At 42.7% G+C, this 25,721-nt stretch overlaps 2 protein-coding genes across 5 annotated transcripts in view; one reads left to right on the top strand and one right to left on the bottom strand.

Annotated features, from left to right (window-relative positions):
- Positions 1-23,134, top strand: part of LOC148777440 (all trans-polyprenyl-diphosphate synthase PDSS1-like) — a 78,255-nt gene extending 55,121 nt beyond the window's left edge. The window contains exons 3-4 of the mRNA XM_088837785.1: positions 22,591-22,660; positions 22,944-23,134. Of these exons, the coding sequence (XP_088693911.1) occupies positions 22,591-22,660; positions 22,944-23,134 (261 nt within the window). The remainder of the gene's footprint in view (positions 1-22,590; positions 22,661-22,943) is intronic.
- Positions 1-24,050, bottom strand: part of PLPPR1 (phospholipid phosphatase related 1) — a 299,720-nt gene extending 275,670 nt beyond the window's left edge. For 3 of the 4 annotated variants that reach the window (XM_088837738.1, XM_088837741.1, XM_088837739.1), the window contains exon 1: positions 23,714-24,050. The gene's annotated coding sequence lies outside the window, so the exon portion shown is untranslated. The remainder of the gene's footprint in view (positions 1-23,713) is intronic. The other variant, XM_088837740.1, reaches the window with a different exon arrangement.
- Between the last annotated feature and the right edge of the window lie 1,671 nt (positions 24,051-25,721).

Here is a 25,721-nt window from a genome sequence, read left to right as displayed (position 1 = left end):
AAAGGTAACCCCTGTCTGGAATGAAATAAGAACTTCTAACACATTTAGTTCTGTTATTTGGTTTCCGAAGATTGTCTTTATTAGATAGATATCAAAAGGATGCTTCCTGGATTAGCATAGCATAAAAACTCAAAAGCAAACTAATGTTAAGATGACCTTGTAACAGAATGCAGATCCTTCAAGGAAAATTGCACTTGACCGTACTTAGCGTGTGAAAAGCGCCATTCCAATAATAGCCTCTTTATCCAAATGTTGGTTCCAACTAAAAGGAACTCCCAATCCTAGACTGAACTGATGAGCTCAGGTTAAGCAGTCCACAAGGAGCCTTTTGCTTGTGAAATAGCTATGCTGTTACCAAGAAGCAGAGAAGCAAGTGCCTCTGCTCTACTCCCGTCGCAGACCATCTCACTTTAGACTCACAGCAGGGCCAGGATAGCTCCCAACCAGGTTTCTGCTGTTTCAGCCCCTAATGGCCTTCCTCAGTGCCCATTCTGTCTGCTTCACTTTGAGCTGACACAGCAAATGCGCACGAAGAGGTCTGTAGCATAGCAGAAGTCAGAGAGTTGAAACAAAGAAGGCTCCTGATATTTATTTATATGCTTGTCGGTAATTCTCTCCATCCACTGATGGTCAAGGATGTCAGTGGCTGGCACCAGGGAAAGTCATTGGAAGAAATGAATTTTCAATACCCTCAGAGATCACAGGGCACTGGATAATAAGCAGCAAGTCTTTATGAAGAACAAATCCTGTCTAAAAGAGGGCTACTGGGTTTCTGCAAAGCACAGCTGAAGACAGGTAGGAAGGCCTAATCAGAATATTACCCCTGGACTCCAGTAAACTGAAACTATTGTCGATTCTGTTTCAATTGACTATGTCATCAGCACACTTCAGAGTGCTATTGGGACCATTTTCTAAGAGGTCAAAGGTTATGTCCAAAGAAATGAATGCATAAAAAGGGGTTCCAGAAATTATCTTGTGAAGTTGAAGACTTGGTGAAAGCCAGGTAATAGAATTCAGGCTACTAGGAGGATTAACTTTCATCAGGAAATTTTGATTCAACATAGATGAGAACGTTGAAACTAATGATTTATTTTGCATTGAAACCTAATGTTGATAGGGTTTGATACTTCCTTTTCTAGAAATTATCTGAAGTAGAAGAAGCTGTCATATGTTTCTGGTTTCTTCTAGAATGAAATTCTGTCTTCTTGGTCGGATACACAAGGGCATTTATAATCAAGTCCCTCATGACCCTTTAAGCTGCATCTTTTCACTACACCTTCCAAATCTTTTACCCCAGCCAGATATAAGTACTTATTTTGTATTCACTGATTCACTTATTGATTCATATTTATTTATTCAATATACACAGAGAATCTCATTTATTTACCTAAACAAGCTTGTAAGATGGGTAGAGTGTTATCATTTCGCTTACAGCAGGGATGTGGCTGCTCTACTACATCAGCTTAATTGCAGACGGACACGGAGATTCCACAAAGTACATAAAAAATTCAAGGGATTTTTTTGTTGTGGAGTTGACTTGGTCTGATTTTTACTTTGGAAAGGTAACTCTAGGGGCATTAGAGTGGGTGGGGTGTGGTAGGGGAAGTGATAGTGGACACAGAGGCTATTGCAATAATCCAAGCAAGGAAAATAACCACACCATAAATTAATCCTATGATGATGGGGAAACATGGGGTCAATTTGAAAGAAATTTAGGGAGTAAAGTAATGGAGGGCTAGATGACTAATCAAAAAGTCAGGGAAATGAGGGAGAGGGAAGTTCTGAGAGGAGAAGTAGGTCAAGTGACTGGATAATAGTGATGCCAAGAACTGAAAAGGGCACTGTAGGAAAAGCAGGTTTTCCTGGGAGAAAATAAATCCTTCCATGCCTTCTAGTTTAAGTACTATGTGACATCCAAGCTGAGATGCCATCAGGCTGTTTAACACATGAATCTGGGCTCATCTGAGGGGAAACATCAAAATGAGTTAATAGGAAGTTTTTATTTTATTCTGTTTCTATCCTGCCCTTTTACTTTCACCTGAATAATCAAAGACTCTAAGTGCTAATATCTTTTTAACACCAACTGATATGTATTTGTGAGATAATAAAACACCAGCAACTGTTGGGTGAGTCAATTGGTACAGTCTTCTTGGGGGGGCTGCTGAGCAGATTGAGTCTCAGTTAACAGTGTATCCACCCACGGAGTAGATTTATTTTTAAGCCATAAGGGTTTGCAACTCCTCCCATCACAGAGTAGAATCTACCCCTAGAAGCTGGAATTGGCCATAGAACTTGTTTTGGCCAATGGGACATTAGAGAACGTGATACAACAAGGACTGAAAAGTATTTTCAGTCCCACATTGGAGTTTGCCCTGTCACTGCTGGGAAACCTTCCACTACCATGTGAACAAGTTCAAGCCAGTTTCCTACAGGAAGAATGACAATGTTGAGAGAAGCCCCAGCCACCAAGTCACCTCCCCCATCTCAGCTCTGCCACTACTGACAACTGGGCTCAGGTCATTCTTTGCTGCGCAGGGCTGTCCTGCACACTGTAAGGTATTCAGCAGAAATTCTAGCCTCTACCCAGCTAGATGCAATTAGCACCATCCCACCCCCCTGCTGTATTCACCAAAAATATTTCCAGACATTGTTAAATGTCCTCCAGGGGGCAAAGTCACTACCCTTTGACTAGACTAACCACCACTTGTCTAGATTATACTAATCATCATATGGATATATTCAAGACACAGTTTTTTACAAAAACAGCAAGCAACATTTATTATATGCTTATATATTATGTCATATCTACTGGGTAAATATTTTACATGGATTATGTCATTTAATCCTTCCCATAGGCATAAGAAATGGATATTATTAATAATTGTATTTTACAGTTTAGGCAATTGAAGTAAAGAGAGGTTAAATATTATCCCCAAGTTCACCCAGGTAGTAAGTAATGAACCAGGGATTTAACTCAGGCAGTCTCTTCCTGGTATGACTGCTTAACAACCATTTGGAGCCAAGCCATTGAATTCTGACTTTTCATTAGGTAGTAAAACAGGTTATAAAAGAATATGTATACTGTGATACTGTTTTACTTTTTAGCATGAGGAGTACTGTAAGTAGGCATAAAGAAAGGACACACACCAAAATGTGAATCATGGTTACCACCATCTGGGTGCTAGAATTACTTTTACTCTTTCTGTAACTCTAAACTAAAAAATAAACATCTACCTCTCTTCAAGGATGTGCACAGTGAATGGAAAAGACTAACGTGTATATAACAACTTTAAAGCAAGAACCAAAAGGACTTCCCTGATGGTCCAGTGTTTAACAATTCATCTTCCAATGCAGGGGATGCAGGTTCTATATCTGCTCAGAGAACTAAGATCCCATGGGATGCAGGGCAACTGAGCTCTCTGGCTGCAACGACTGATCCCAGGTGCCAAAACTAGACAGTCCATGTGCTGCAAACTATAGAGCCCACACACTCTGGAGTTCATGCACCACATCTAGAGAGAAGCCTGAACGCCAGAACAGAGACACCATGTGCCACAACAAAAGATCCCGTATGCCTCAACTAAGACCCAACACAGCCACACAAATAAAAATAAATAAATGCGCACAATTAAAAGAAAAAACGGGGGAACAACACAAAAGAACAAAAATGAAATGAGCACTTAAGAAGAGAATAAAACAAAAACATTAAGTACAGAATGATTGTTTCTGATTGGGAGCATCTGAGAAGGTTCAGGAAGACTTTAGAAAGTTCTACATGAGGGGGCATATGACACAAAAGATTGAACACATGGAGAAGGAATGTGCAGGGCATACTTGTGGAAATGCAGGAAGGCTTACACAGCTTGAGCAGGCAAGAGGTAAGCTGAGGACGAAGTTCGGGGCCTAACACTGAAGGACACTGAGTTCCAGAATGAAGGGGCTGGATTTCACGGTGAGCTACTGAAAACAGTTGAGGGATGGGGTGACATGACTAGAGATGAATTATATATACACCAGATCAGACGTGAGTACTTACAGTGAATTAGAGGGAGCAGAGATAAGAGGCCAATTAAGGTATGAGTGAAAAAGTATACGCAAAAATAACGAGAGCTCTAATTAGGACAACAGTGAAAACAGAAACAAGGCAAGGGGCACTATGTGAAGCAGAGAAAGGAAGTTCATCAACAGCAGCATTTAAGGGAAGACAAGAGTAAGATAAGCTAGAAAAGCAGGCTGAAAATAAGAAACCACAGAGACAAAAGGACACACCAGGAAAGAGCAGGAAAGTAAATTCACAGTGACAGTAGGGTTTGAGTGAAACCGATTGACAAAGCAAAGGCTTAAGAGTCCAGGAAAGTGGTAACAGATGGATAGACAAACGCAGAGACAATAAGATGAAAGGTTGAGGCTGTGGTCACACTGGTGTTTCAGAATTTCACATTTTAGAAGTGCAATTGGTCTAATTTATCAAGAATCAATCAATACTGCCATTAATAAGCATCAGTTTGGACCAATTTTGACTCATAATGTTCTTATTGATTTAGTGCTACCAATAGAGAAACAAGACCCATTGCATGCTCTCTCTTCATTCTGAGATCCTCCTCTACCCGACTCCACCAAACTTCTAAGTATTCTCACAGCACCCTCCATCTCTGACACTATCCCCTCACATTCGTTTCCTCTTGAAACTTCCGGAAAACCAGCACCTTCTCAATTGGAATATCTTCTTCCCACATATCAGGATATCAAAAATGAGACCCAAGTCTTACTTGGAGAGTTCAAATACATGTAGCTTTCATTGCTTTTCTGTCTTAAAAATTCATGACTTGACTGCGTTTAAAATACAACCTGATCTGTGACTTTCTTCCACCTTGCAGAGTAGACATAAATTCTCTCAGTACATAAGTCTTTTCCCAAAAAAGACATTGAAAAGGATTCAAATCAATCTGGAAATCATGGAATTTTTGGAATTTCCTAAAATCTTTAAGAAGCTCTCGTTTTGGTTGTTTAGGTGTGATAAACTCAAAGGCAAACTGATCTCACTATCTCGTATCTTAAAATAATCAAGACTCTTATGAGAAGCATCACTTTTTAACATATATATATATATATATGTGCCATGCTAAGGTTCTTCAGTCCTGACTCTTTGTGACCCTATGGACTATAACCTGCCAGGCTCCTCTGACTAAGGGATTCTCCAGGCAAGAATAATGGAGTGGGCTGCCATTTCCTTCTCCAGGGGATATTCCCAAGCCAGATATCAAACCATGTTTCTTATATCTTAATTAAGACTCTTATTAGAAGCATCATTAAAAGACGCTTACTCCTTGGAAGGAAAGTTATGGCCAACCTAGATAGCATATTAAAAAGCAGAGACATTACTTTGCCAACCAAGGTCTGTCTAGTCAAGGCTATGGTTTTTCCCATGGTCATGTATGGATGTGAGAGTTGGACTGTGAAGAAAGCTGATCGCCAAAGAATTGATGCTTTTGAACTGTGGTGTTGGAGAAGACTCTTGAGAGTCCCTTGGACTACAAGGAGATCCAACCAGTCCATTCTAAAGGAGATCAATCCTGGGTGTTCATTGGAAGGACTGATGCTAAAGCTGAAACTGCAATATTTTGGCCACCTCATGCGACGAGTTGACTCACTGGAAAAGACTCTGATGCTGGGAAAGGTTCGCAGAGGGAGGAGAAGGGGACGACGGAGAATGAGATGGCTGGATGGCATCACCGACTCTGTGGACATGAGTTTGAGTGAACTCCGGGAGCTGGTGATGGACAGGGAGGCCTGGCGTGCTGTGATTCATGGGGTCACAAAGATTCAGACACGACTGAGCGACTGAACTGAACTGAATTGATACATAAATATGTACATATATACATATGGTTATTTTTTAAATACAAAAATTGAGGGGTTTATATTAATAATACCCATCACATGAGAAAAAGTACACTATGGTCATTAAGATTTCCAACTTTGGAGCCAACCCACTAGAGTTTAAATCTTAGCTCTATCACTAAGTGTTTATGTGTCTTAGAAGTCCTTTAGCCTCTCTCCGTTTTATTTTATCAACTGTAAATGGATAACATAACATTTGAATGAAATAAAACATACAACCCAGAATAGTAACTTGCATATGGTAAACAAAATATATGTTTTAGCTAATATTAATATTTTTTTTCTTCCACTTGCAAAAGGATAAAGGATATCACTCTAGGTGAATAAACATAAAACCACATTTTTCAAAGAGGCAAAATGGCATATTCCAATATGTTTAGTGTTCCATAATTTATTCAAGGCCCCATTGATAAGTATTCAGATGTGTTTCCATATTTTATCTACTAAACATTATATTTTTGCATATATATAGCCTTAAAAATGCATGCCCTTGTCTCCTTAGGATATCTTCTCCAAAGTCAGATTACTGAGTGACAAGGAGTGTGCATTTTCAGTCTTGAGAATATTTACCAATTAAGTTCTAAAACTGTTGTAGTCATTCACCCAACCATCAGCAGTGTACAAAGTGGTTTCACACACACACACATACATACATACATACACTTGCCACCACTGAATAAAAACAATATTAAAAATTCTACCAGTCTGATGGCTTCAAAATTGTATCTTGTCTTGATTTTTACTTGCTTTTCTCCTTCAACTAGTGAAACTGAACTTCCCTTGATATAGTTATTGGCCATTTGCATTGTGTCTTTTAGGACTTCCTTCTTTGTACCCTTTGCTCGTTTTACTATCGTCTATTTCTTATCATTTTGTAGTGCTCTTTATCTGTATGCTTATTATCTACTGTAAGCCATATTTGCTACTAGGATTTTCCTGTCTTTCAAGGTTTTATCATCCAAGTACTAAAGAAGAGTGACTCTTTAGACAGTGGTTCTGAATCAAAATCTTGCCTGGCCTCTCAGGATTTGTGGCTCCTGAAGTATGAGCATTCAATGCAAATGCATTAGGAGATATGCATGCTTCCTATCATAAAATCAATGCTTCTAAGAACCTCCCTGAAGTGAGACAGCACCATATCATCTTTGTTCTTTAAGAAGTATAAACCTTTTTCTGAAAAGGGATACATGGTTCATTCATGTCTCATCATGAGCCCCATTACTCCAGGACAGCCTTGCATCCCAAAACACTGTGTTCTCCAATGCTTTATAGGAATACAGCAGACTCAGTAAGGAGTGTGTACCCCAAAGGTTCCAGGATCCCTGTAGTTTTCCATTAACTTAGGGTAGGCCTGGTGCATCTTACCTCAGACACTCACTAGATCAAGGACCATGCTATCTCATGTCTACTTATTTTGTCTTTTCAATGAAATGGTAAGCTGAGTTGTCATTTTTCACTTTGCTTTTCAGGAGCCCTGATGTTTTCTTGGACACAGAACAAGGCTATTTGGCACTTCTCCCTGTGAGTAATGATCTATTTATGGACCTGTTTCTCTGGCCCATTTCTCCCGACACAGTTCTCGAGAAACAGAAAAAGAATGAGTGAAACTGGGCCAAATGGCTTCCCGAGCAAGAAAATGGCAAAGATGAAGGGGCAGGTGATTCACTCAGTCAGTCAACAGATATTAACTAAGTCTCCTCCATGGAACACCTACCTAAGCTTCAGGAAAGATTCACTTCCTAAAGATCTTAGTACCATCTTAGTCAAAATCAGGAGCCTTAGAAAAAGAAACACTCAAGAGTCATTAAAAGTAGTGAGAAGAAAAACAAGTGGCAGGGCTGCTCCAAGATAGTACAATCTTCAAGACAAACTACAGTGCAAATGTTTTGGAGACAGAATTAGCATACAGCATGACCAAGGTAAAGCATTCACCTGCAATGCAGGAGACACGGGTTTGATTCCTGGGTGTGGAAAACCCCACTGGAGTAGGAAATGGCAACCCACTCCAGTATTCTCACCTGGAAATCCCAAGGACAGAGGAACCTGATGGGCTATAGTCCATGGGGTTGCAAAGAGTCAGACACGACTGGGAGCAGGCACATGCATGACCATTATAAACATATATTTTTTTGAAAGCACAAGTACTGGACATTGAATGGTGAGGAAATCCCATGATTCAGACTTGAGAGCAGCTTCATGTTGGTTACAATCTACAAGGGCGATTAAAAAAGAATGGAGAGTGAAACTGAAGTTGATACCATCATAGGAGTAAGTGGAGACTCATAAGCCTGATGAAGGACAGGAAAGGTGTGCTCCTGATACAAACCGTGGAATGGACCCCATGGATAGGCAGAGCAGGATGGAAGACAAATATCCACACACTGCCCAAAAGACAACTTGATTGGCCCAGTGCTCAGATACATGCTTCGCCTTCTCTTTGTGATGTCATTTCTCAAAGAAATGGAGGAGCTCATTAAGTGGACTCTGTAACTTATTCTGATCAACAGTGATGCACAGCGAGGGAAATAGCCTCAAAAGAGGAACATGAGAGTTTACCATCGCCAAAGAAGACTATTTTAAGGATCCCAAAGAAGAGAGAAGCAGAATCCCTTAATCTTAAACTCTAGAAACGGTTTAAAGGACTAGGTATACATATGTGAGAGAAGAGGAGTCTCAAGAGTGAGGATATGACTCAGAAAACTATAAATGATTTTGCTTGGGAAAGAAAGCTGAGTTTTCACCGTCTAGAGACACCAGGGTGACTACCCAAGTTTTCAAGAAGCTCCGTTTTGAAGATCATATATGAAAAGGGATGCATATGTTAAGATAAACACATTAAAATAAAATAATTACAAGGATTTGTAAGAAAGTAACAGCGAGGATAAACTAGGGAACTAAGAGTTGAAAAAATTAGGGAAGAAAATGAGGGTGGGGTATTGGCTTTGGTAAGTATAAGCGAGGGCTTCCCAGGTGGCGCAGTGGTAAAGAATTTGCCTACCAATACAGGAGATCAATGCAGGAGACACAGGTTTGATCCCTGGGTTGGGAGGATTCCCTGGCGGAGGAAATGGCAATGCATTCCAGCATTCTTGCCTGAAAAAAATTCCATGGACAGAGGAGCCTGGTTGGCTATGGTCCATGGGTTCTCAAAGAGTAGGGCATGACTGAGCAACTAAGCACACGAGAATAAGACAGTTGACAAACGTGGGTGGATAATAGAAAAGACAAAAAATGGAACTCGGTTCTTCTGCTGCCCTGGGTGGGGGTAGGCACTTCAAAGTTGTCTGGGGGAGGGCTGGGAGTCATATGTTAGGAATCAGCAGCAGGGGTTATATAACACAGGCAAGGAAGTAGATAGAAGGAAATGTGTGAAAAGCAGCAGAGAAAAGGGGCAGAGAACCAGGAAAAGGTCAAAGGAGGAACTTTCCTGGGTGAAGTCCATATGGAGCAACTGATTAGGTGAAGTCTGTGTGTATCAGGCCATCAGTGCTGTGCATTTATAAATACCAACATGCTTAAGAATGTATGTGTTGGTATTGTAGGAGTAAACCAGTGTTGCAAGAGCTGTGATTCTTCATTCATTTTTAACTTGTCAGAATCGGATGGGCGCTGCTGCTATTTTGTCCAAGAATAAGGATAAGAGAAGGCAACTGACATTTACTGAGGATGAACAATATGCCAGAAGATTTACAGACAGCTCCTTACAGTAATCATATGAAGTAGGTATTATTAACCGATTTTTAGATGAGGAAATTGAAGATCAGGGAGGTTAAATATTTTGCCCATGTCAAAGTCAGAAAAGCAGAACTGAAAATCATCTACTTGACCCCAGATTCCATGCTCCACTCATTACTATACTGTGTCTCTGGGGGCGGTACAAGGATACCATACTTTTTAAGAATCAAGTGGCATAGTCACTCACCACATACACAGCTTTGTACTGTGTACTGAAACATGTCTACTTATGAAACAAAAGGAATGTGTTAAGTTTCAGCTGTTGCCAGTCATCAAAACCTCAATCAGCCTGTCCAGGTCTTACCTATTCACCCAACTGAATTTTCCTGGTGATTTTCATCAAAACGATTTTGGTTTCGCCAACTCTATAACAGTAAAGGCCACACGACGCTTACTTTGTTATTGAACCTGATTTTTTCAAATCATACAGCCTTATCTAGCAAAACTTCTGCTTCACATCTTAGATTCATGTGAAATATGATCCAATTCCTTCTGGATCAGCTCAGACCCGCTCTTCCCTTATCCTCTCCATTTTTCTTTTCTGCAAGTAGCCCCTCCCTCTAGCCACCTACTTTTTTAAAATCAAGGATGAGAACCTTTTCAACTCCTCTGGATAATCTCAGACACACTGCATTTTAAAATGGGAACATAGTAAACATGAAGCTTAATAGTTTTAGGGAAGCAATTTGGGGCTAAACTAGGTGAAGTGATTCACTGTATGAATGCCAAATGTGTACTCTGTTTACAATAAAACACTTCTGAGTCATACCAAAGAGAAACATCTGATCTTAGGATGATTTATATCCTCAGCCAGCACATGTATTTCCATCTGATTCATACTACCTGCTTTGAATTTCCATTGTCAAATGAACAGGAAAAATTGAGCCCTGCATCCTGGGAAGAGTTACTTCATTTTCCTTCATTACCAATAAAATCATGGCTGATGGAGTGGAATTAGAAATAGTGTATTCATAAATGAACACTTTTTACAAAATTTTCGAGTTTACCTTCTCATAAATTATCCCAAAACAATTCTTTATGAGTTATATTTGTCCTTATTTAAAGCAATTAAATCTAGAGAGATTAAGAAAACTCAGGTTACATAGCAAGTAAAGTCATGTAGTCAAGGCTAAAAGCTCAGACCTTTTGATTGAAATCTCATATTTCCTGCCACATTCCACCATTTCCAAATGATCTTTACATTGCCTCTCAGGTGCTGGGGGTGGGATGGGCTGCAAAGCTGAATGGGGAAGGGGGTGGGAGTCATGCAGTAAAGACAGCAGCAACGGCCATCTCTCATGGGAAAGATGGTAGACAAGACAACTGAAATGGAAAGGTAGCTCTGGAGAAGAGGAGTTGCAGCCTGGGAAACTATCAGAGGAGAGAGTATCCCGGGTGAAGTCCATGCGGAAGAACTGTTAAGGTGAATTTCATGTCTCATCTAAAATAATGGAACGATTATTCTTTTTAACTCACATTTTAACAATATTTAAGTCACTTTGATTTTTAAAATATTATTTGGAAAATTATAATTTTATAAAACTCTTTTTGGTCAAATGTTTAATCACTGAAGTTACAACCATTTCCTAAACTCAAATCAAGAAATCATTCATTCATTAATTCATTTTGGCTGCCTGGGTCTTAGTTGTGGCATGTGGGATCTAATTCCCTGACCAGAGATCAAACCCGGGTTCTCTGCACCCAAGAGTGCAGAGTCTTAGCCACTGGACCACCAGGGAAGTTCCAAGATAGAATTCTTTTGAAGGAAAAGTTCTCATTTCTTCCTGTGGTTCTGGATGTTCAGAAACAAGTTTACTTGAAAGTTGAATCTACCTTAAAGGTAACTTACCATTATTTTTAGGAGAATTCCATGGACAGAGGAGCCTGGCAGGCTACAATCCATAGGATCACAAAGAGTCAGACACAACTAAAGTGATTTAGCACAAACATACACAGAGCGTGGATCTAACACCAGGGAAACGAAAATGAGGAAAATTTTTGTTGTTCAGTCACTAAGTCATGTCTGACTCTTTGCAACCTCATGAACTACAGCATGCCAGACTTCCCTGTCCTTCACTATCTCCTGGAGTATGCTCAAACTCATGTCCATTGAGTCAGTGATGCCATCCAACCATCTCATCTTCTGTCATCCCCTTCTTCTCCTGCCCTCAATCTTTCCCAGCATCAGGATCTTTTCCAATGAGTCAACTCTTCACATCAGGTGGCCAAAGTATTGGAACTTCATCAGTCCTTCTGATGAATATTCAGAGTTGATTTCCTTTAGGACTGACTGGTTTAATCTCCATGCTATACAAGGGACTCTTGAGAATCTTCTCCAGCACCACAGTTCGAAAGCATCAATTCTCTGGTACTCAGAAAAACTTGGTGAGTAGATATTTTTTGTTGTTTTTATTGAAGGATGTGATGGGCCAGAAAAAATGCCTAGACAGAAAGTAATTGGGGTGGCCCAAAATGCTTTGTGGGGGAACAATAGGAAACATAAGCCCTGGTCTCATGAATTGTCACCTTGGATCCACTGACAACAAAGAATCTTGAATTCAAGGAAAAGGCAGAGGAACAGAGATTTATTACAAAGGCAAGATCTGAGAGGAAGAGAGGGGAAAGATCCCCTCTTGGTGAAAAACTGGGAAATTTTCTCTGCCAGATGCCCTGTTAGAAAAGGTACCAGTGATGTGATAAATTCTGATTTATTCTCCAGGGACTTCATCCTTCTTGTAACACTAGGCAATCAGTTCACCCAGTTTGGAATGTTTAGATTTCTCCTCTTTCAGTTTTTCTCCTATAAATTCTATTTTCTCCATGTTTAAAGGTACAGACTTTAGGTTTTTATCACTGGCCTCAAGACTGACTTGTGCTGATGACTCATACAGAAGAACATCCTGTAAGAGTGACTGCAGCCCATTCTCTTTTACAGAGTTAAACTTTCCAAGGATGTTACATTTACTTTCAATTAGTTTTGGTGAGTTTCTTCTATATAGTTGATATTTAAGTGAGTGAAAACTTCTGCTCAAAGCAAAATAATTATATATATATAAAAAAAATCCAACAATGGTTCTCTAAGGAAATCCACCGAGATCAAGACCTGGGTTGGAGTGTTCAGCAAAGCTGTCACACCATTTACAGCTTCTCCAGGAGAACTCCAGGACAATTTGGGGACAATACAGTCCTCCACTGAGCAGCTTCTGCTGCTGTATCCCAGATCACACAAATGAAACAAACCATGGAGAACATCTGTCAACACTGCACCCAGAACCAAATCCACTAGTCAGAAGTAACTTCACATTTAAAGATCCCAGGATAACAAGACTTCCTACACAAATGTACATTTGTTCAACAGTGGGTCACATATAGAGGTGAGAAGGCACACATGTTAAATGTTTGCAGTTTTCCAAACTCATTTTCCTGATAAGTATATGATGTGTGGTCCAGCTTGCTCATTTTGCTGGAGCATTACACAAATGACCTTCTATGTAAAATCAAACGGCATTTCTTGGGAATCATTTAATTTCATCTTCTTCCACATGAGCTCTACCCCTTAGCCTGGTCATCTGGCCCCATGCAGCTAAAGGCAGGCAGAATTTGGCTCAATCTGTTTAATGTTTCAAGTTGTCTGCAGTGAAATGATCTCTGTCCTGCAGAAGTAAGCTCAATGGCATGTGCTTCCCGTGTCTGAAAGTCAGTGGTAGAAACTGTGACGCCTTCACCTTATTCAGAGCAATCCTCTGCGACCACCCCCAGACTTGGGCCTCACTTCCCACCAACATTCCCAGATCTGCCCAGGTGTGGGTTTCTGGGACCATCTCACATTTTTAGATGTTATTATCACTCTCCTGCCATTTGGACTGGGTGATTTCTACTGGTTTCTTAGATCCACTCTCAAGATGCTAATTGTTCTTTATATTTTAATTCATTTATTCAATAAATTTCTATTAAATTTATATAATGTCACAGGCACTCCTGGCGATATAAAAATAGACAAAACGTAGAGAATCCCTCATCTTGTGGCACTTATATTCTAGTATGAGACAGACCACAAATAGATAAACAAGTAAAGACATACAAAAAGCAAGGTGGTGATCAATACTAGTGAAGAGATATAAAGCAGAATAAAGAGTTAGAGATGAATGGGCTGAGTATTCTAGACAAATCGACCAGGAAAGGCTTCTTTGATGACATATGAGCAGGCGGATGAAGTAGAGAGAAAGCCTGCAAAGCAGGCATTCCAGACTGACCTAACAGCAAATGCAAAGATCCTGAGATGAAAGTATGTTTGGGAGTTTGATGCACATTAAGGTTACGTTCTCTGCCTCAGCTCTCAGGATCCTGGCCATCCACAGCTCAGATCCGATCAGCTTCTATCCAGAGTATGGATAGAACATGTATGAGTATGACATTATGGTCACCAACATGGGGAAGGAATGCAGCCCTGGTGCTGAAAAGCAAAGGCTGGACAGCTTCTCGTCATGTGGTGTGAAATGGGAGACCCAAGCACTGAGTGACTGACTGGATTCTTGCCATCCACACCTCAGGTTCTATGAGTCTATGCAGTATTCAAACATGTCTTCATCTAGATAATCTACCAGTACAACTAAGGAAAGTGAGACTTAAAGCATGTAGTTAACCAAGAGTGATAAATAATGTAGCCTTCATGTTTGGGAAAGGCATACATTTTCATCCATCCTCAAGCATTTCCATGAAAGTAGAATAATGCAAAGAGGGCTGACACTATTTTTTAAGCAGGGCTTCAGTGTATGGACCAAATCCCTCCACTTTCCCACCTCTTGCTATTCTTCAAAATTCCACGGAAGGTAATATTCTGACAAAGACTTGACAACATTAGGGAGTTACTCGCATAATGAGTCATATTTTCAGATTCTTGGTTTAAGTCTTACTTTAAAAAAAAGAGATTAAAATATTATGTGACAACCCAATAAAGCTTTATATCTAAGTGGTTCTGAAGGCTATGTCAGTTACACGTCTTGTATATCATAAATAATGAAAAACAGTAGCTACAATTGCCTTAGTCCTTATTATGCTCTAAACTCTATGTTCAAGTAGTAATTTATTTATTCCTTACAAAATCTCTTTGAGGGCATACTTTTATTATTTCCATCTCACAGATGAGAGAGCTGAGATTCAGAGAGACAAAGGGATTGGCCTGACATCACAACTTCAGTGAATGGCAGAGCTGGGACTAACATCCAGGTCGCTCTGACCTCATAGTCCAGGCTGTTAACCCACCACGTGACCCTGCCTCCACAGCAGTGAAGGATAACTAGAGAATTCATGACCCAATCAGGGAGAAAAATCATCAGTTAACAAAAGGAAGAATTTATACCTTGATTAACGTTGGCAGGTAAAATGCGCTTATTTTGGAATTCATTCCTTAAAGTTCAAGATGGCAAGAAGCAAAACTAAAAGTTAAACCTCTGCTAAAATGTGTATAGAAGAACACTCTCTAGGTAATGTGGGCACCATCTCAACATGGTCAGATTGCTGCCTAACTTCAAAATGTTACTAAAATGGGAGACGATCAGGCTGTGGAAGAGGAAAAGGTGGAGCTTAGGCAGGGGTTAGACAGGCAGGCAGGATGTGAGGATGGGGAAGCAATATTTGCAGCAGCTTGAGGGTGACAATATTTACATAAAGCATGAGTTTCAATTTACTAGAGATTCACTGGTCAAGCTAGTGTTTGTGAAGTGAGTTCCTGTATTCCCTTTTCCAGATGTGAGGGTTGTTTTGCAGTCAGGTCTGATGTCACTTTGGTCACCCGATGCGAAGAGCCAACTCATTAGAAAAGACTCTGATGCTGGGAAAGATTGAAGACAGGAGGATAAGGGGATGGCAGAGGATGAAATGGTTGGATGGCATCACTGACTCAATGGACATGAGTTTGAGCAAGCTCCAGGAGATGGTGAAGGACAGAAGCCTGGTGTGCTGCAGTCCATGGGGTTGCAAAGAGTCGGACATGACTGAGCAACTGAACAACAACAGCTGATGTTGTCAGGTATTAAGCACTGGCTTAATAGGCTACAAACCAGCCTGTCATCCCAGCCTCTCCAGTCATCAGCTGTGGGACCTTGGACAAGTCCCTTAACCTCAGTGGACCTCAGTATTCTCAACTGGAAAAACCGAAAACAATTGAAGTAGACTATCCCTTTGAGCAATTCTGTTAATCAAGGAGCGTTTATAACCGCTGCCATTCATTAAGTTCAAATGAAGTCCCCTCATTATCTTATCTCTTGCTAGATAGATGGTGAGCTCCAGAAAAGCACATAGTATATTTGGTGGCTCCCAGAAGGACCTCAGACAATATTTGCTCATTGACTGTATCTAAAAATTACATATGAGGACAGGTTTCTCAGGTGGTACTCGTGGTAAAGAATCCACCTGCCAATGCAGGACACATAAGAGACATGGATTTGATCCCCGTGTCAGGGAAGATCCCCTGGAGGAGGGCATGCCCTCCAGAGGAGGGCATCAATCCAGTTTTCTTGCCTGAAGAATCCCACAGACAGAGGAGCCTCCTGGGCTACAATCCACAGGGTTGTAAAGAGTCGGACACAACTGAAGCGACTTAGCACACACAGGTGGCCAAAGGACCATAGGATAGGTCAGCTGAGCTCTATTTTAGGATGGAAAGCAGCATTTATCCTAGTCATACAACAGTAATATTTACCAAATGCTTATTAATCTAAAGAAAGTGCTTTTCATTTGAAATTGTAACTAAAAGTAAATATAAAAGAATATGTAAAGTATAACTCTACCTTTTTTTTTAAAAAAAAAAAAAAAAAAGAGCAACATATATAAATGTTATTGGACCAAAAATGGAGGAAGATACAGTAAACAACCAACAGTGGTTTTCTGGGGAAGAGGTTGGGGCAGAAATATGACTGATTTTTACTTTCTATACCATGCATTTCATTACATTTACATTTTGTATAACATTGCAGTACATATATAATTGGTTTAGTTTTTTGATTCCTAAAATACTCTAATTGTTCCAAAACAACCTGGCCATGAATTGTGTCACATGCTAGGAGTCAGTCCACATAAAAAAATAAACCCAGAAGATTCTCTCAAACATAGAGATACTGCCTTACATTTACACTGAGGGAAAAGTTTGAATGAAAAGGTCTTACTCTTTTTTTTCAGTTCCTGTGACCCCCAGGAGAGAAGGCTGTGGACTGATTATTATAGCATTTGAGTGTGTGAGTTTGCCTGGAAGCAATAGCTAGCGCAGACGAGGAGATGGGAATAATGATAAAGCATGCTCTGCTCATAGAGCTCTGCACGGAACAGCATTACTCTCAACCAGATTTTATTTCTTGCTAATTATATCAGATACCACTTGATTGAGGATTTCATTGAATTTAAAATGTTGGGGGTGAGGGTCACTGCTCCATGCTACTCATCAGAAACATCGATTAGAAAAGCACCCCAGAAACCCTTGACCGTCAGCTGTGCAGTACATTACCCCTCATCGTGACAGATGTGCTCCAGTAATTATGATCACCTTGTCATCAGTCCGTGTCTGTGAGCATTTCTGGAACACTTGAAGCTGAGGTACCCAAAGAAAAAGCCCTCTCTGACATAATGAAGGTAAAATAAAATGTGTGCTTTCATGTCACGTAAAAATTTATGGTATTCACACAAAGATGGGTATTTGTTTCCTATGTGTACGCATCTCTGCTTCCTGTCGTTATTGATGAATGTGGAAAGACAAATGTACCATAGAGGAGGAAGTAGTAGCAGGGAGGGGAGCTGGCTGTTGATCTCCCATCCAGCAAACCCATATGAACTGCCAAAGCCCTGAGCCTCAGGCTTCAGTGAAAACAGGAGGTGATAAGGGGACCTGTCACCCCAAACCCTGGAGGAGCAGGATGAAGTGGGATCAGTGTCATCTATGAACTCACATCTGGGTTTGAATCCGGCTCTAGCTTAAGAGCTTGGACATGCTAACTCACTTTTCTGAGTCTTGGTTTGCTTAGCTGTCACATGGAGATATGAATACCTATTTTAGCATGCTGTCAAAATTACTGAAATAATATATGTAAAGCCCCTTCTACATTTGAAAGTAGTATAGATGGCACTTAGCAGATATCTCCCTCAAAATTTCTCTCTTTTTCTCCTTTCCATTAATGTTTCTTTTCCTTCCTTTTCTATTTTGGGGACAGAAATGGCCAGTTTTTTAGGCCTTAAATCTTCAAAACAGACCAACAGTGCCATAAACCAAGACTCACCAAGTTGATGAGTAGAATAATTTTCTTTTTCCATCTTGTGTCTTCAGAAACCTCAGAAATATAGACATATATAAAGAACCACATACATAAACATATAAATGAAAACAATCTCTACATTGTCCCTTCGCTCTGAGACAGATAAATAGACATTCAATAGATAGAGAATCTTTCAACTTTTATTTTTTCCTTTCGGCCTTGCTTTTATTCTGTCAATGTAAACATTTACTAATAAGCAGATCAGCCAGGTCATGAAATGTTTATTAACAGCTCATTCCACCATGTTAAATGGTGTTTTCTTTGATATTTTTGTGCTTTCCACTGTGAAACTGCATTCTTACACCAATAATGAAGGCCCAGAAGTGGAAAGAACAGAGTTGGAATTAGGGTGAGGTCAGAAAGGTCCTCACATAGAGCACAAATTTTAAAGGGATGTCCAAAAACTCAGTAATGAAAACAAACAATATTTAGTGCAATATTTTAAAAAATCAAATTAATGCAAAAAATATAAAATGAACAAGACTGCAAATTTTGAAATAAAGACAGGAACAAACCCTGCAATTGCATGACTGCCTCCCTCAGCTTGCCCTGATCTAGGACCTGGGCAGACGCTGCATCTGAAATCAGGAGCTGGGGGTTCTAGTCCTGGTTCTCACACTCCTGAGCTCAAGTGAGTCACTGAAACACTCCAGTTCTCAGTGTCATCTTGTTTCACTTAGGAGTCTGAGGAAGATTTCCGGTAAACTGCTGAACTTGAAAATTCTATCATTTTCTCTAACATGAAGCTGCATTATTGGGGCATCAGAAATGACTCAAGCCAAGATTCATTCACTGTCACTCATTCAATCCAAAATGAATTAAAATCAATCCAATCAATCGCTATGTGACAAGCCCTATGTGAGGCGCTGAAAATACAAAGGTGAGGACCTGAGAAATATGTCGGACGGGAAGCCAATTCTAGTGCTAAACGGCCAAGACAACCTTCCCTAACTTCCAAAGGAGTTAGGCAGGAAAACTAAGGGAGAAAATTCCAGTAAGAGAGAACAGCACAGCAAGAGACCTGAAGGTGAAAAAGAAGACTCTCATTTGGGTAACAGTTATAAGTTTAATCTGAGTGAAACATAAATAGGATGGATGAAACAGGAAAACAAAAATCAGCCTTTGATTACGGAACGAAAACAATATTTGGCGAGAGGCGCAGGTTCCACTCCTGAGTTGGGAAGATCCCCTGGAATAGAAAATGGCAACTCACTCCAGTATCCTTGCCTGGAAAAGTCCATGGGCAGAGGAGTCTGGCAGGCTCCAGTCTATGGGGTTGCAAAGAGCCTGACACGACTAAACAGAACTCAAGCACAGCGCAGAGAACCAGGAAGTGGTCAGACCTAAGTTCTAGGCACTGCCCTGTGGCCAACTAGCTGGAAGACAGGGCTTCTGTAGCCACTCGAGATTCTATTTTAGAACACAGTACAGACTTCTCTGTGAAGAAAAAGGCTTTTAATTCCCAAAGAATGATGCAAACCTCACATCTGACATGTTTAGTTTACATCCCCCAGTACCAAAGCAGTGCTGTAATTAATAATTAACACATGTAGTCACTTCTCTGAAAACAATTTCCTAAACAGCTAAGTATCTGTTGTGTGCTGCCTATAAGCCTGAAGAGCGGGAGGACCAGCCTAAAGGCAAGCAAACTTTTCCCTTCCCCAGATAGGCATGAGGAGGACGCACCTAGGCAAATGTTACAGGCATACACCTAGTCTACCTAGGTGCTAGTCTGCTCCTGCCACATTTATGTTGGCTGATTTAAATTCCTACACTGAGGTAAATAGGATTAGAGCCAGCTAGTTATTAACCAACCAAAATAATTTTTTAAACAAACACTGTGACACAGAGTCTCTGGAGTCCTGAGTATAAAGTCAAAACTTTGCTTTTAACCTGACTGCTGTCACACATAAAACCTACCATTTATTGAGCACTTCCAAATACTAACTTATATAATCCCCACAATTCTATGCAATGGTTTAAGATGGTTATCTCCGTCTGAAGTGCAAGAGTAATTTGAGGCACATAGATGTAAACTGTGTGCCCAAAACAAAGACATCACTTTGCCAACAAAGGTCTGTCTAGTTAAAGCTATGGTTTTTCCAGTAGTCACAAACAGACATGAGAGTTGGACTATGAAGAAGGCTGAGCACTGAAAAACTGATGCTTTTGAATTGTGGTGCTGGAGAAGACTCTTGAGAGTCCCTTGGACTGCAAGGAGATCCAACCAGTCAATCCAAAAGGAAATCAAGCCTGAATATTCATTGGAAGGACTGATGCTAAAGCTGAAGCTCCAGTAATTTGGCCACTTGATGCAGAGCCAACTCATTGGAAAAGACCCTAATTCTGGGAAAGACTGAAGGCATCCGGAGGAGAAGGGAATGACAGAGAACAAAATGGTTGGATAGCATCACCGACTCAATGGACATGAGTTTGAGCAAGCTCCAGGAGATAGTGAAGGACAGGGAAGCCTACAGCCCACGGGGTCACAAAAAGTCAGACACGACTTAGTGACTGAACAACAGAGCCAAAATTCAAATGTCTAGCTCCAGAGTCTGTGATCTTAGCCACTGTGCTCCATAAACAAAGTTTGTCTGACCCAGGGGATTGAAGCCATATCTCCTGCATCTCCTGCTTTGACAGATAGGCTCTTTACCACCATCATCACCTTGGAAGCCTTTACTCCACAGCACCAGTTGCTAATTACTGTCACTTAGCTGCTGTTCATCTCTGCATCCACACTCCAGCACCCTATGCTCAAGCCACAGAGCATGGCCCAGAGTTAGGCTAACTCATCAGGCACACTCAAACATTTCCTCTGCCAGGATGCCCTTTTCATCCTTCCCTACCTGGTAAAGACTATCCATTTTTCAAAAATATCTCCAAAACCATCTGGTTAAATTCCACAGAGGAAGAAAAAAAGTCACTTGCATGTCTATACTATTACTACTTAATTTACCCTGTAACAGTTAATCAGATTGCATCATAGTTAGCTAAATACCTGTTCCCCCATCCTTGAAAGCTGGAACTACTTTTTACTTCCATGTGTTTCTCTTCCTCCAGGCTCCTGCACATAAGTGCTGATGTGTGTTTTCTGAATGTTCAGAAAAGCCAGGAGGAAGGATGGCGTACATGGCATGCATGTTGAGAGCTCACAGGACAGTACAAACCTACCTTACTCTCTAATTACTTCATGCATGTTAATCTTGTATTGACAACTAGATTATAAATGCTTTAAGGGCCAGAACGATGTTATACATTTTTATATAACCTCCAATGCTAAATATGGGATAGGTGGTCAGTAAATACTAGAAAATAGAATCTGAATATAATCAAAATGAGTTGAACTTGCAGATGTACAAACAGGAAATATATCATAAAGGGAGAAAATAGAGCTCTAGTATAAAGCAAAAAAATAATAATAAATCTTAATCTTTTCTTGCCAAGATTTACAATGTAAATGTTGTGACTATTCACCATGAAATAAAAAGGGACATAAGCTGACAATTATATTTAAAACCCTACTATGTCCATTTCAACCTTAAAATATTTCTGGAAAGGTCTTTACTTCACTAGTTGTTTGAAAAAAGAAAAAAAAAAACTTCAGAATTCTATCTTACTGAATGCTTTTAAAAAATTATAAAAGTGAAGCTGTTTTAATAATACACCTCCCTTTCCAATTCCCCTTCCCCCTGCTTTCTCAAAAAGTTCACCTTTGGCAATATTGACTTTTGAGCCAAGGTGCAAGCGCAGAAGGCAATGGCAAGCCACTCCAGTACTCTTGCCTAGAAAATCCCATGGACGGAGGAGCCTGGTAGGCTGCAGTCCATGGGGTCACTACGAGTCAGGCACGACTGAGCGACTTCACTTTCACTTTTCACTTTCACACATTAGAGAAGGAAATAGCAACCCACTCCAGTGTTCTTGCCTGGAGAATCCCAGGGACGGGGGAGCCTGGTGGGCTGCCGTCTATGGGATCACACAGAGTCGGACACGACTGAAGTGACTTAGCAGCAGCAGCTCTCATAAGTGAACTTCCTTAATTAACCTCATGTATATCAGGCTTTCTCCCACTTCAAAGCAGTTACAAAATGTTTAAAATTCAAAAAGGTCCCCGAAGCAGCAGAGAGACAGCCTCTGCAACTCATCTTAAAGTGAAGGGAACTCTCTGGCAACCGGCAGTCACAGGAACTAGATCTGAGCTTCTGGTGTTTTATTCTATCAGCATCAGATTGGCTTCCAGGCTCCCCCCTCCACACACACACAAACACACTTCTACAAATCCAAGCTCTCTTAAGTAGAGATTCCGCCCCACTGCAATATACCAGTCTATCCATCCCATCTTCTAGGTATGAACAAAATGTCAAAATAGAGAACTGTACATGGCATTTTCTAGACTTACAGAACTAATTTGTGGTTGTGCTCAGGAACAGTCAAGTTTTCTATGCTCCAGATGTGACATTCTGGAAATCTCGAGTCCCACCAGATGAATACAAGCTACCAATCACAGGAGAAGAGAAGGGGTATAGGAATTCAGTGATGACTGCAGGGGTACCTTGCTTCCCACAAGACCTCTTCCTGCCTCAACTGTCCTCTAGTCACTCCTCTCCTAAATAGCCATCATCTGTCCCTCTTGCAAACCCCTTTGTCCCAGTCCTGGACCCCTTGTACGCTGACCAGTCTCGCCTGTTTCCAAGGACCATTAGATTTGAGGCTCTTCCCAGGTACCAGCAGGCGCTCTGCCCTCCGAGACCCCGCCCCAATGGAAACGGCATTTTAGGGAACCCTTCGCTGGGACCTGTTCCCCGGGACTGAAGGGATTATTCAGAAGGGCTCCTGTCCACCAGCTCGATAGAAGGGCTGCAGAGAATCTCTCCCACGAAAGAGGTTAAAAGGGAATACGGTATCCCCACAAAGAAAAATAACCCAGAATCCTCCACATACTCCACATGTGTGGGTCATAAAACCCCCGGGCAAAAATAAAGCCCCAGCTTCCCCCGCCTGCAGCCCCCACCACAGCAGCCCAGCACGGCTCCCAGTGCCGCCGCCTGGGTGTGTGTGAAGACACTCTCCCTGGGGAGGAGAGATCCTCGCGCCCAGCGCTTCCAGGAGGTGATTACGGCAAGCCTTTTAGTAACTCATCATTCATCCCCGCGCTGACCCAAGCCTCACCCCGGCGCCAGTGGCATTGGTGCTGAATGAGAGAGCCAAACGCTGCCCCTCCAATTCTCCAGGTGACACCGCCCCCCTCTCCTCCATCCCCCCGCCCCCGGCCAAATACGAGGCGCCGAGGGTGCGGGATGGGGGAGAAGGAAAGGATGACAGGTGCCCACGCCTGAGAGAAAATCAAAGGCAAACGCTTACAGCAGGGGTGAGAAATCCCAACCCCGCCCGGCGGGAAGACTTGGCACCAGCTACCTGCAGGGCGCCCTCGCCCGCATGCCGGCTCCTTTGCAGCCCAGGATGCAGCCAGGAGGGTGCAACGGGACGGAGGGAGCCTCCACGCCCCCTTTGTCTCCACCTTCCCCAAATGACAGGGGACGAAAGTTTATGAGCAGCGACGGTGTCTCTTTCCGCTGGGTCAATCTGACACCTCGCAGGAGGCGACCCTTTCTGGGATCGCCCTCTCCCCCTGCACCGCCCCAGAGCTGCTTTCATCTGCACCTTGATGCCCGCAAGCCGGGCTTCGGCCACCTGCGCCGCTGTGTCCGGCAGGAACCTGATCTGGCCCCTCGGGCGTCCAGGAGCGGCCCCGTGGCTGCGGGCGCCCCACTCACCTCTCCCGGCAGAGTCTCCTCCCTTGCGCCCTACTGGGCCGTCCGGCTCCGGCTCCCGGGAGCGAGGCGCATTCAGGCAGCTGGAGACACGCTGCTCCCCGGGCTCTGCTGCATTCCGCCTGCGTGGGAGATCCAACCAGCGAGCGCGCGGCGCGGGCGTGTACGAGTGTGTGTTTGTGCGAGTGTGTGTGTGAGAGAGAGCGTGTGCGCGCGCCGGGTGGCCGGGCGGGGGGGGGACGGGGGAGCGCCGGTTCACCGATCCCCCTCGGCGGCGCCCATCCCACGCTCTGCCTACTCCTCCGCCTCCTCCTTGAGCTGCGGCTTGCACCGGTCCAGGTTTCAGGATCTCCCGTTTGTTTAATGAAAGGAAGAAGCAAAAGGCTGGCAAGGCGTGGAGGGGGCGGGGCGGGGGCGGGGGGGCGCCGAGCTGCGCATGCTCAGAGGGGCACCCTGAGCGCTCACTCCCCAGCGCAGGCAGAGCGAGAAGAGCGAGCTGGGGACCGGCGGAGGCGAGCTCGCCTGAGTCTCCGGAGCCGCCGGGGGCTCGGCGGGGTTCCCGGAAGGCGACTGGGAAACCCAACTGCAAAGATGCACCCTGCGTGGGGACTCCCTGGGGCACGCCCTGCGGGAAGCCGGCGGCGGGATCCCTACCCGCCCTAGGAGCCAGCTTCAGTTCCGAGTCCTCGCGACGCCTGGCTCTCCTCTCCATGTATTTTTAGAGCTTGGCCGGGGTTCCCGTGGACCGCTCTGCAGCCTCTGCGTGGCGGAGCTCCGGGTGCGTGTAGTCCGGGGGAACCACGGACAGCAGGTCGAACCTGAACTAAAACAGGATTCCTGACCCTTGCATCTTTTTCTCCCTCTCTCCCAACTTTCAACCTGTGAAGGGCAGGAAAAAGGCAACTGTCCACTCGGGTCCCAGAACTGGTTTGCTGGAGGGAAGGGCGGGGTTGGGGTACACCAAACCCTTTTCCCAGAACAAAGCGGAAATGGAAGGAAGGTGAGTCTTGCAGGGCTCCATGCTCAGCCTCCCGTGGTGACAGGGTTAGATGGAGGAGACGTTTGCTCTACTGAAGAAGGCCAAAAGAACAATAGAGCCATTGTCCCCTCGCCTCAAATGCCAAAGCAGTTCTTCGCAAGTGGGAATTCTGGCTGCTTGGGAAACTGGAAGAACTGTCAAAGCGAAGAAAGTCCAGTAAGAGAACCTGAGCCCTCAGGCGACGGCGCAGTAACCTGAGGCCAGGGCAAATACGGGCTGAGAGGCTTTCCTGGCTGAGAGGCTTTGCGAATAGAGTGGAAACTCTTTCTAGTGAGATAGTTCTATGAGCAAAACAGGACAGTGGTCAGCGACCCTTTCAAGAGCTTCCATTTTCAACCTCCTCCGTGTTTGATCACCTTGTCTTTCCCCTCATTTTCTCTTCTAATAGAAGAAAAGCCATCCCAAGCAGGGAACTCCCTGTAAAGATATTATGACCTCCTTTTTTTTTCAGTTTTGGTCCCTCCAGAAAAAGACTACCTTTTGGTCACTCCAGCGCTGGAGGGATAGAAGAGTGCCTTCTCTGTGCAAAATCTTTTCCAAGCTTTCATTAAAGATCACCTCTGAGTACTTCCACTATGCAGTGCCCGGCTCGCAGATGCCTTCCTGTTGAACTCTGACCCCTATCCCATTCATCTTCCCAATAATAATGCCAAGTGACACTAGAACAGAAGGAAAATTAGATAACACCCTGGAGCATACCCGGAGGAGAGAAAACAGCATGTCTAAATACCACCAACAAAAGCCAAGTTTAGGAGAAAAAACACAGAAAAAGGGAAATAAGGATGAGAAACAGGAAGGTTTTAAAAAGTGAAAGTGCCCTGAATGTTAGTGACTGGTTCCGTCTCTCCATAGCTCCTTGAAGAGGGGCAGAACTGCAGCATCTCTTTGCCTGAAGAACAGTGAGTTTGAGTCTCTAACCACCAGGTAGGGGACATCAGGTTCTTCTGAAAAGCAGCATGGTCCTTAGGGTGA

The sequence above is a fragment of the Moschus berezovskii genome, chromosome 7 (genome assembly GCF_049115385.1).
Source record: "Moschus berezovskii isolate FMDL1 chromosome 7, NW_MosBer_1.0, whole genome shotgun sequence".
Taxonomy (NCBI): domain Eukaryota; kingdom Metazoa; phylum Chordata; class Mammalia; order Artiodactyla; family Moschidae; genus Moschus; species Moschus berezovskii.
The sequence above is the reverse complement of the archived record's forward strand: the minus strand, read 5'-3'. Positions and strand labels throughout refer to the sequence as shown.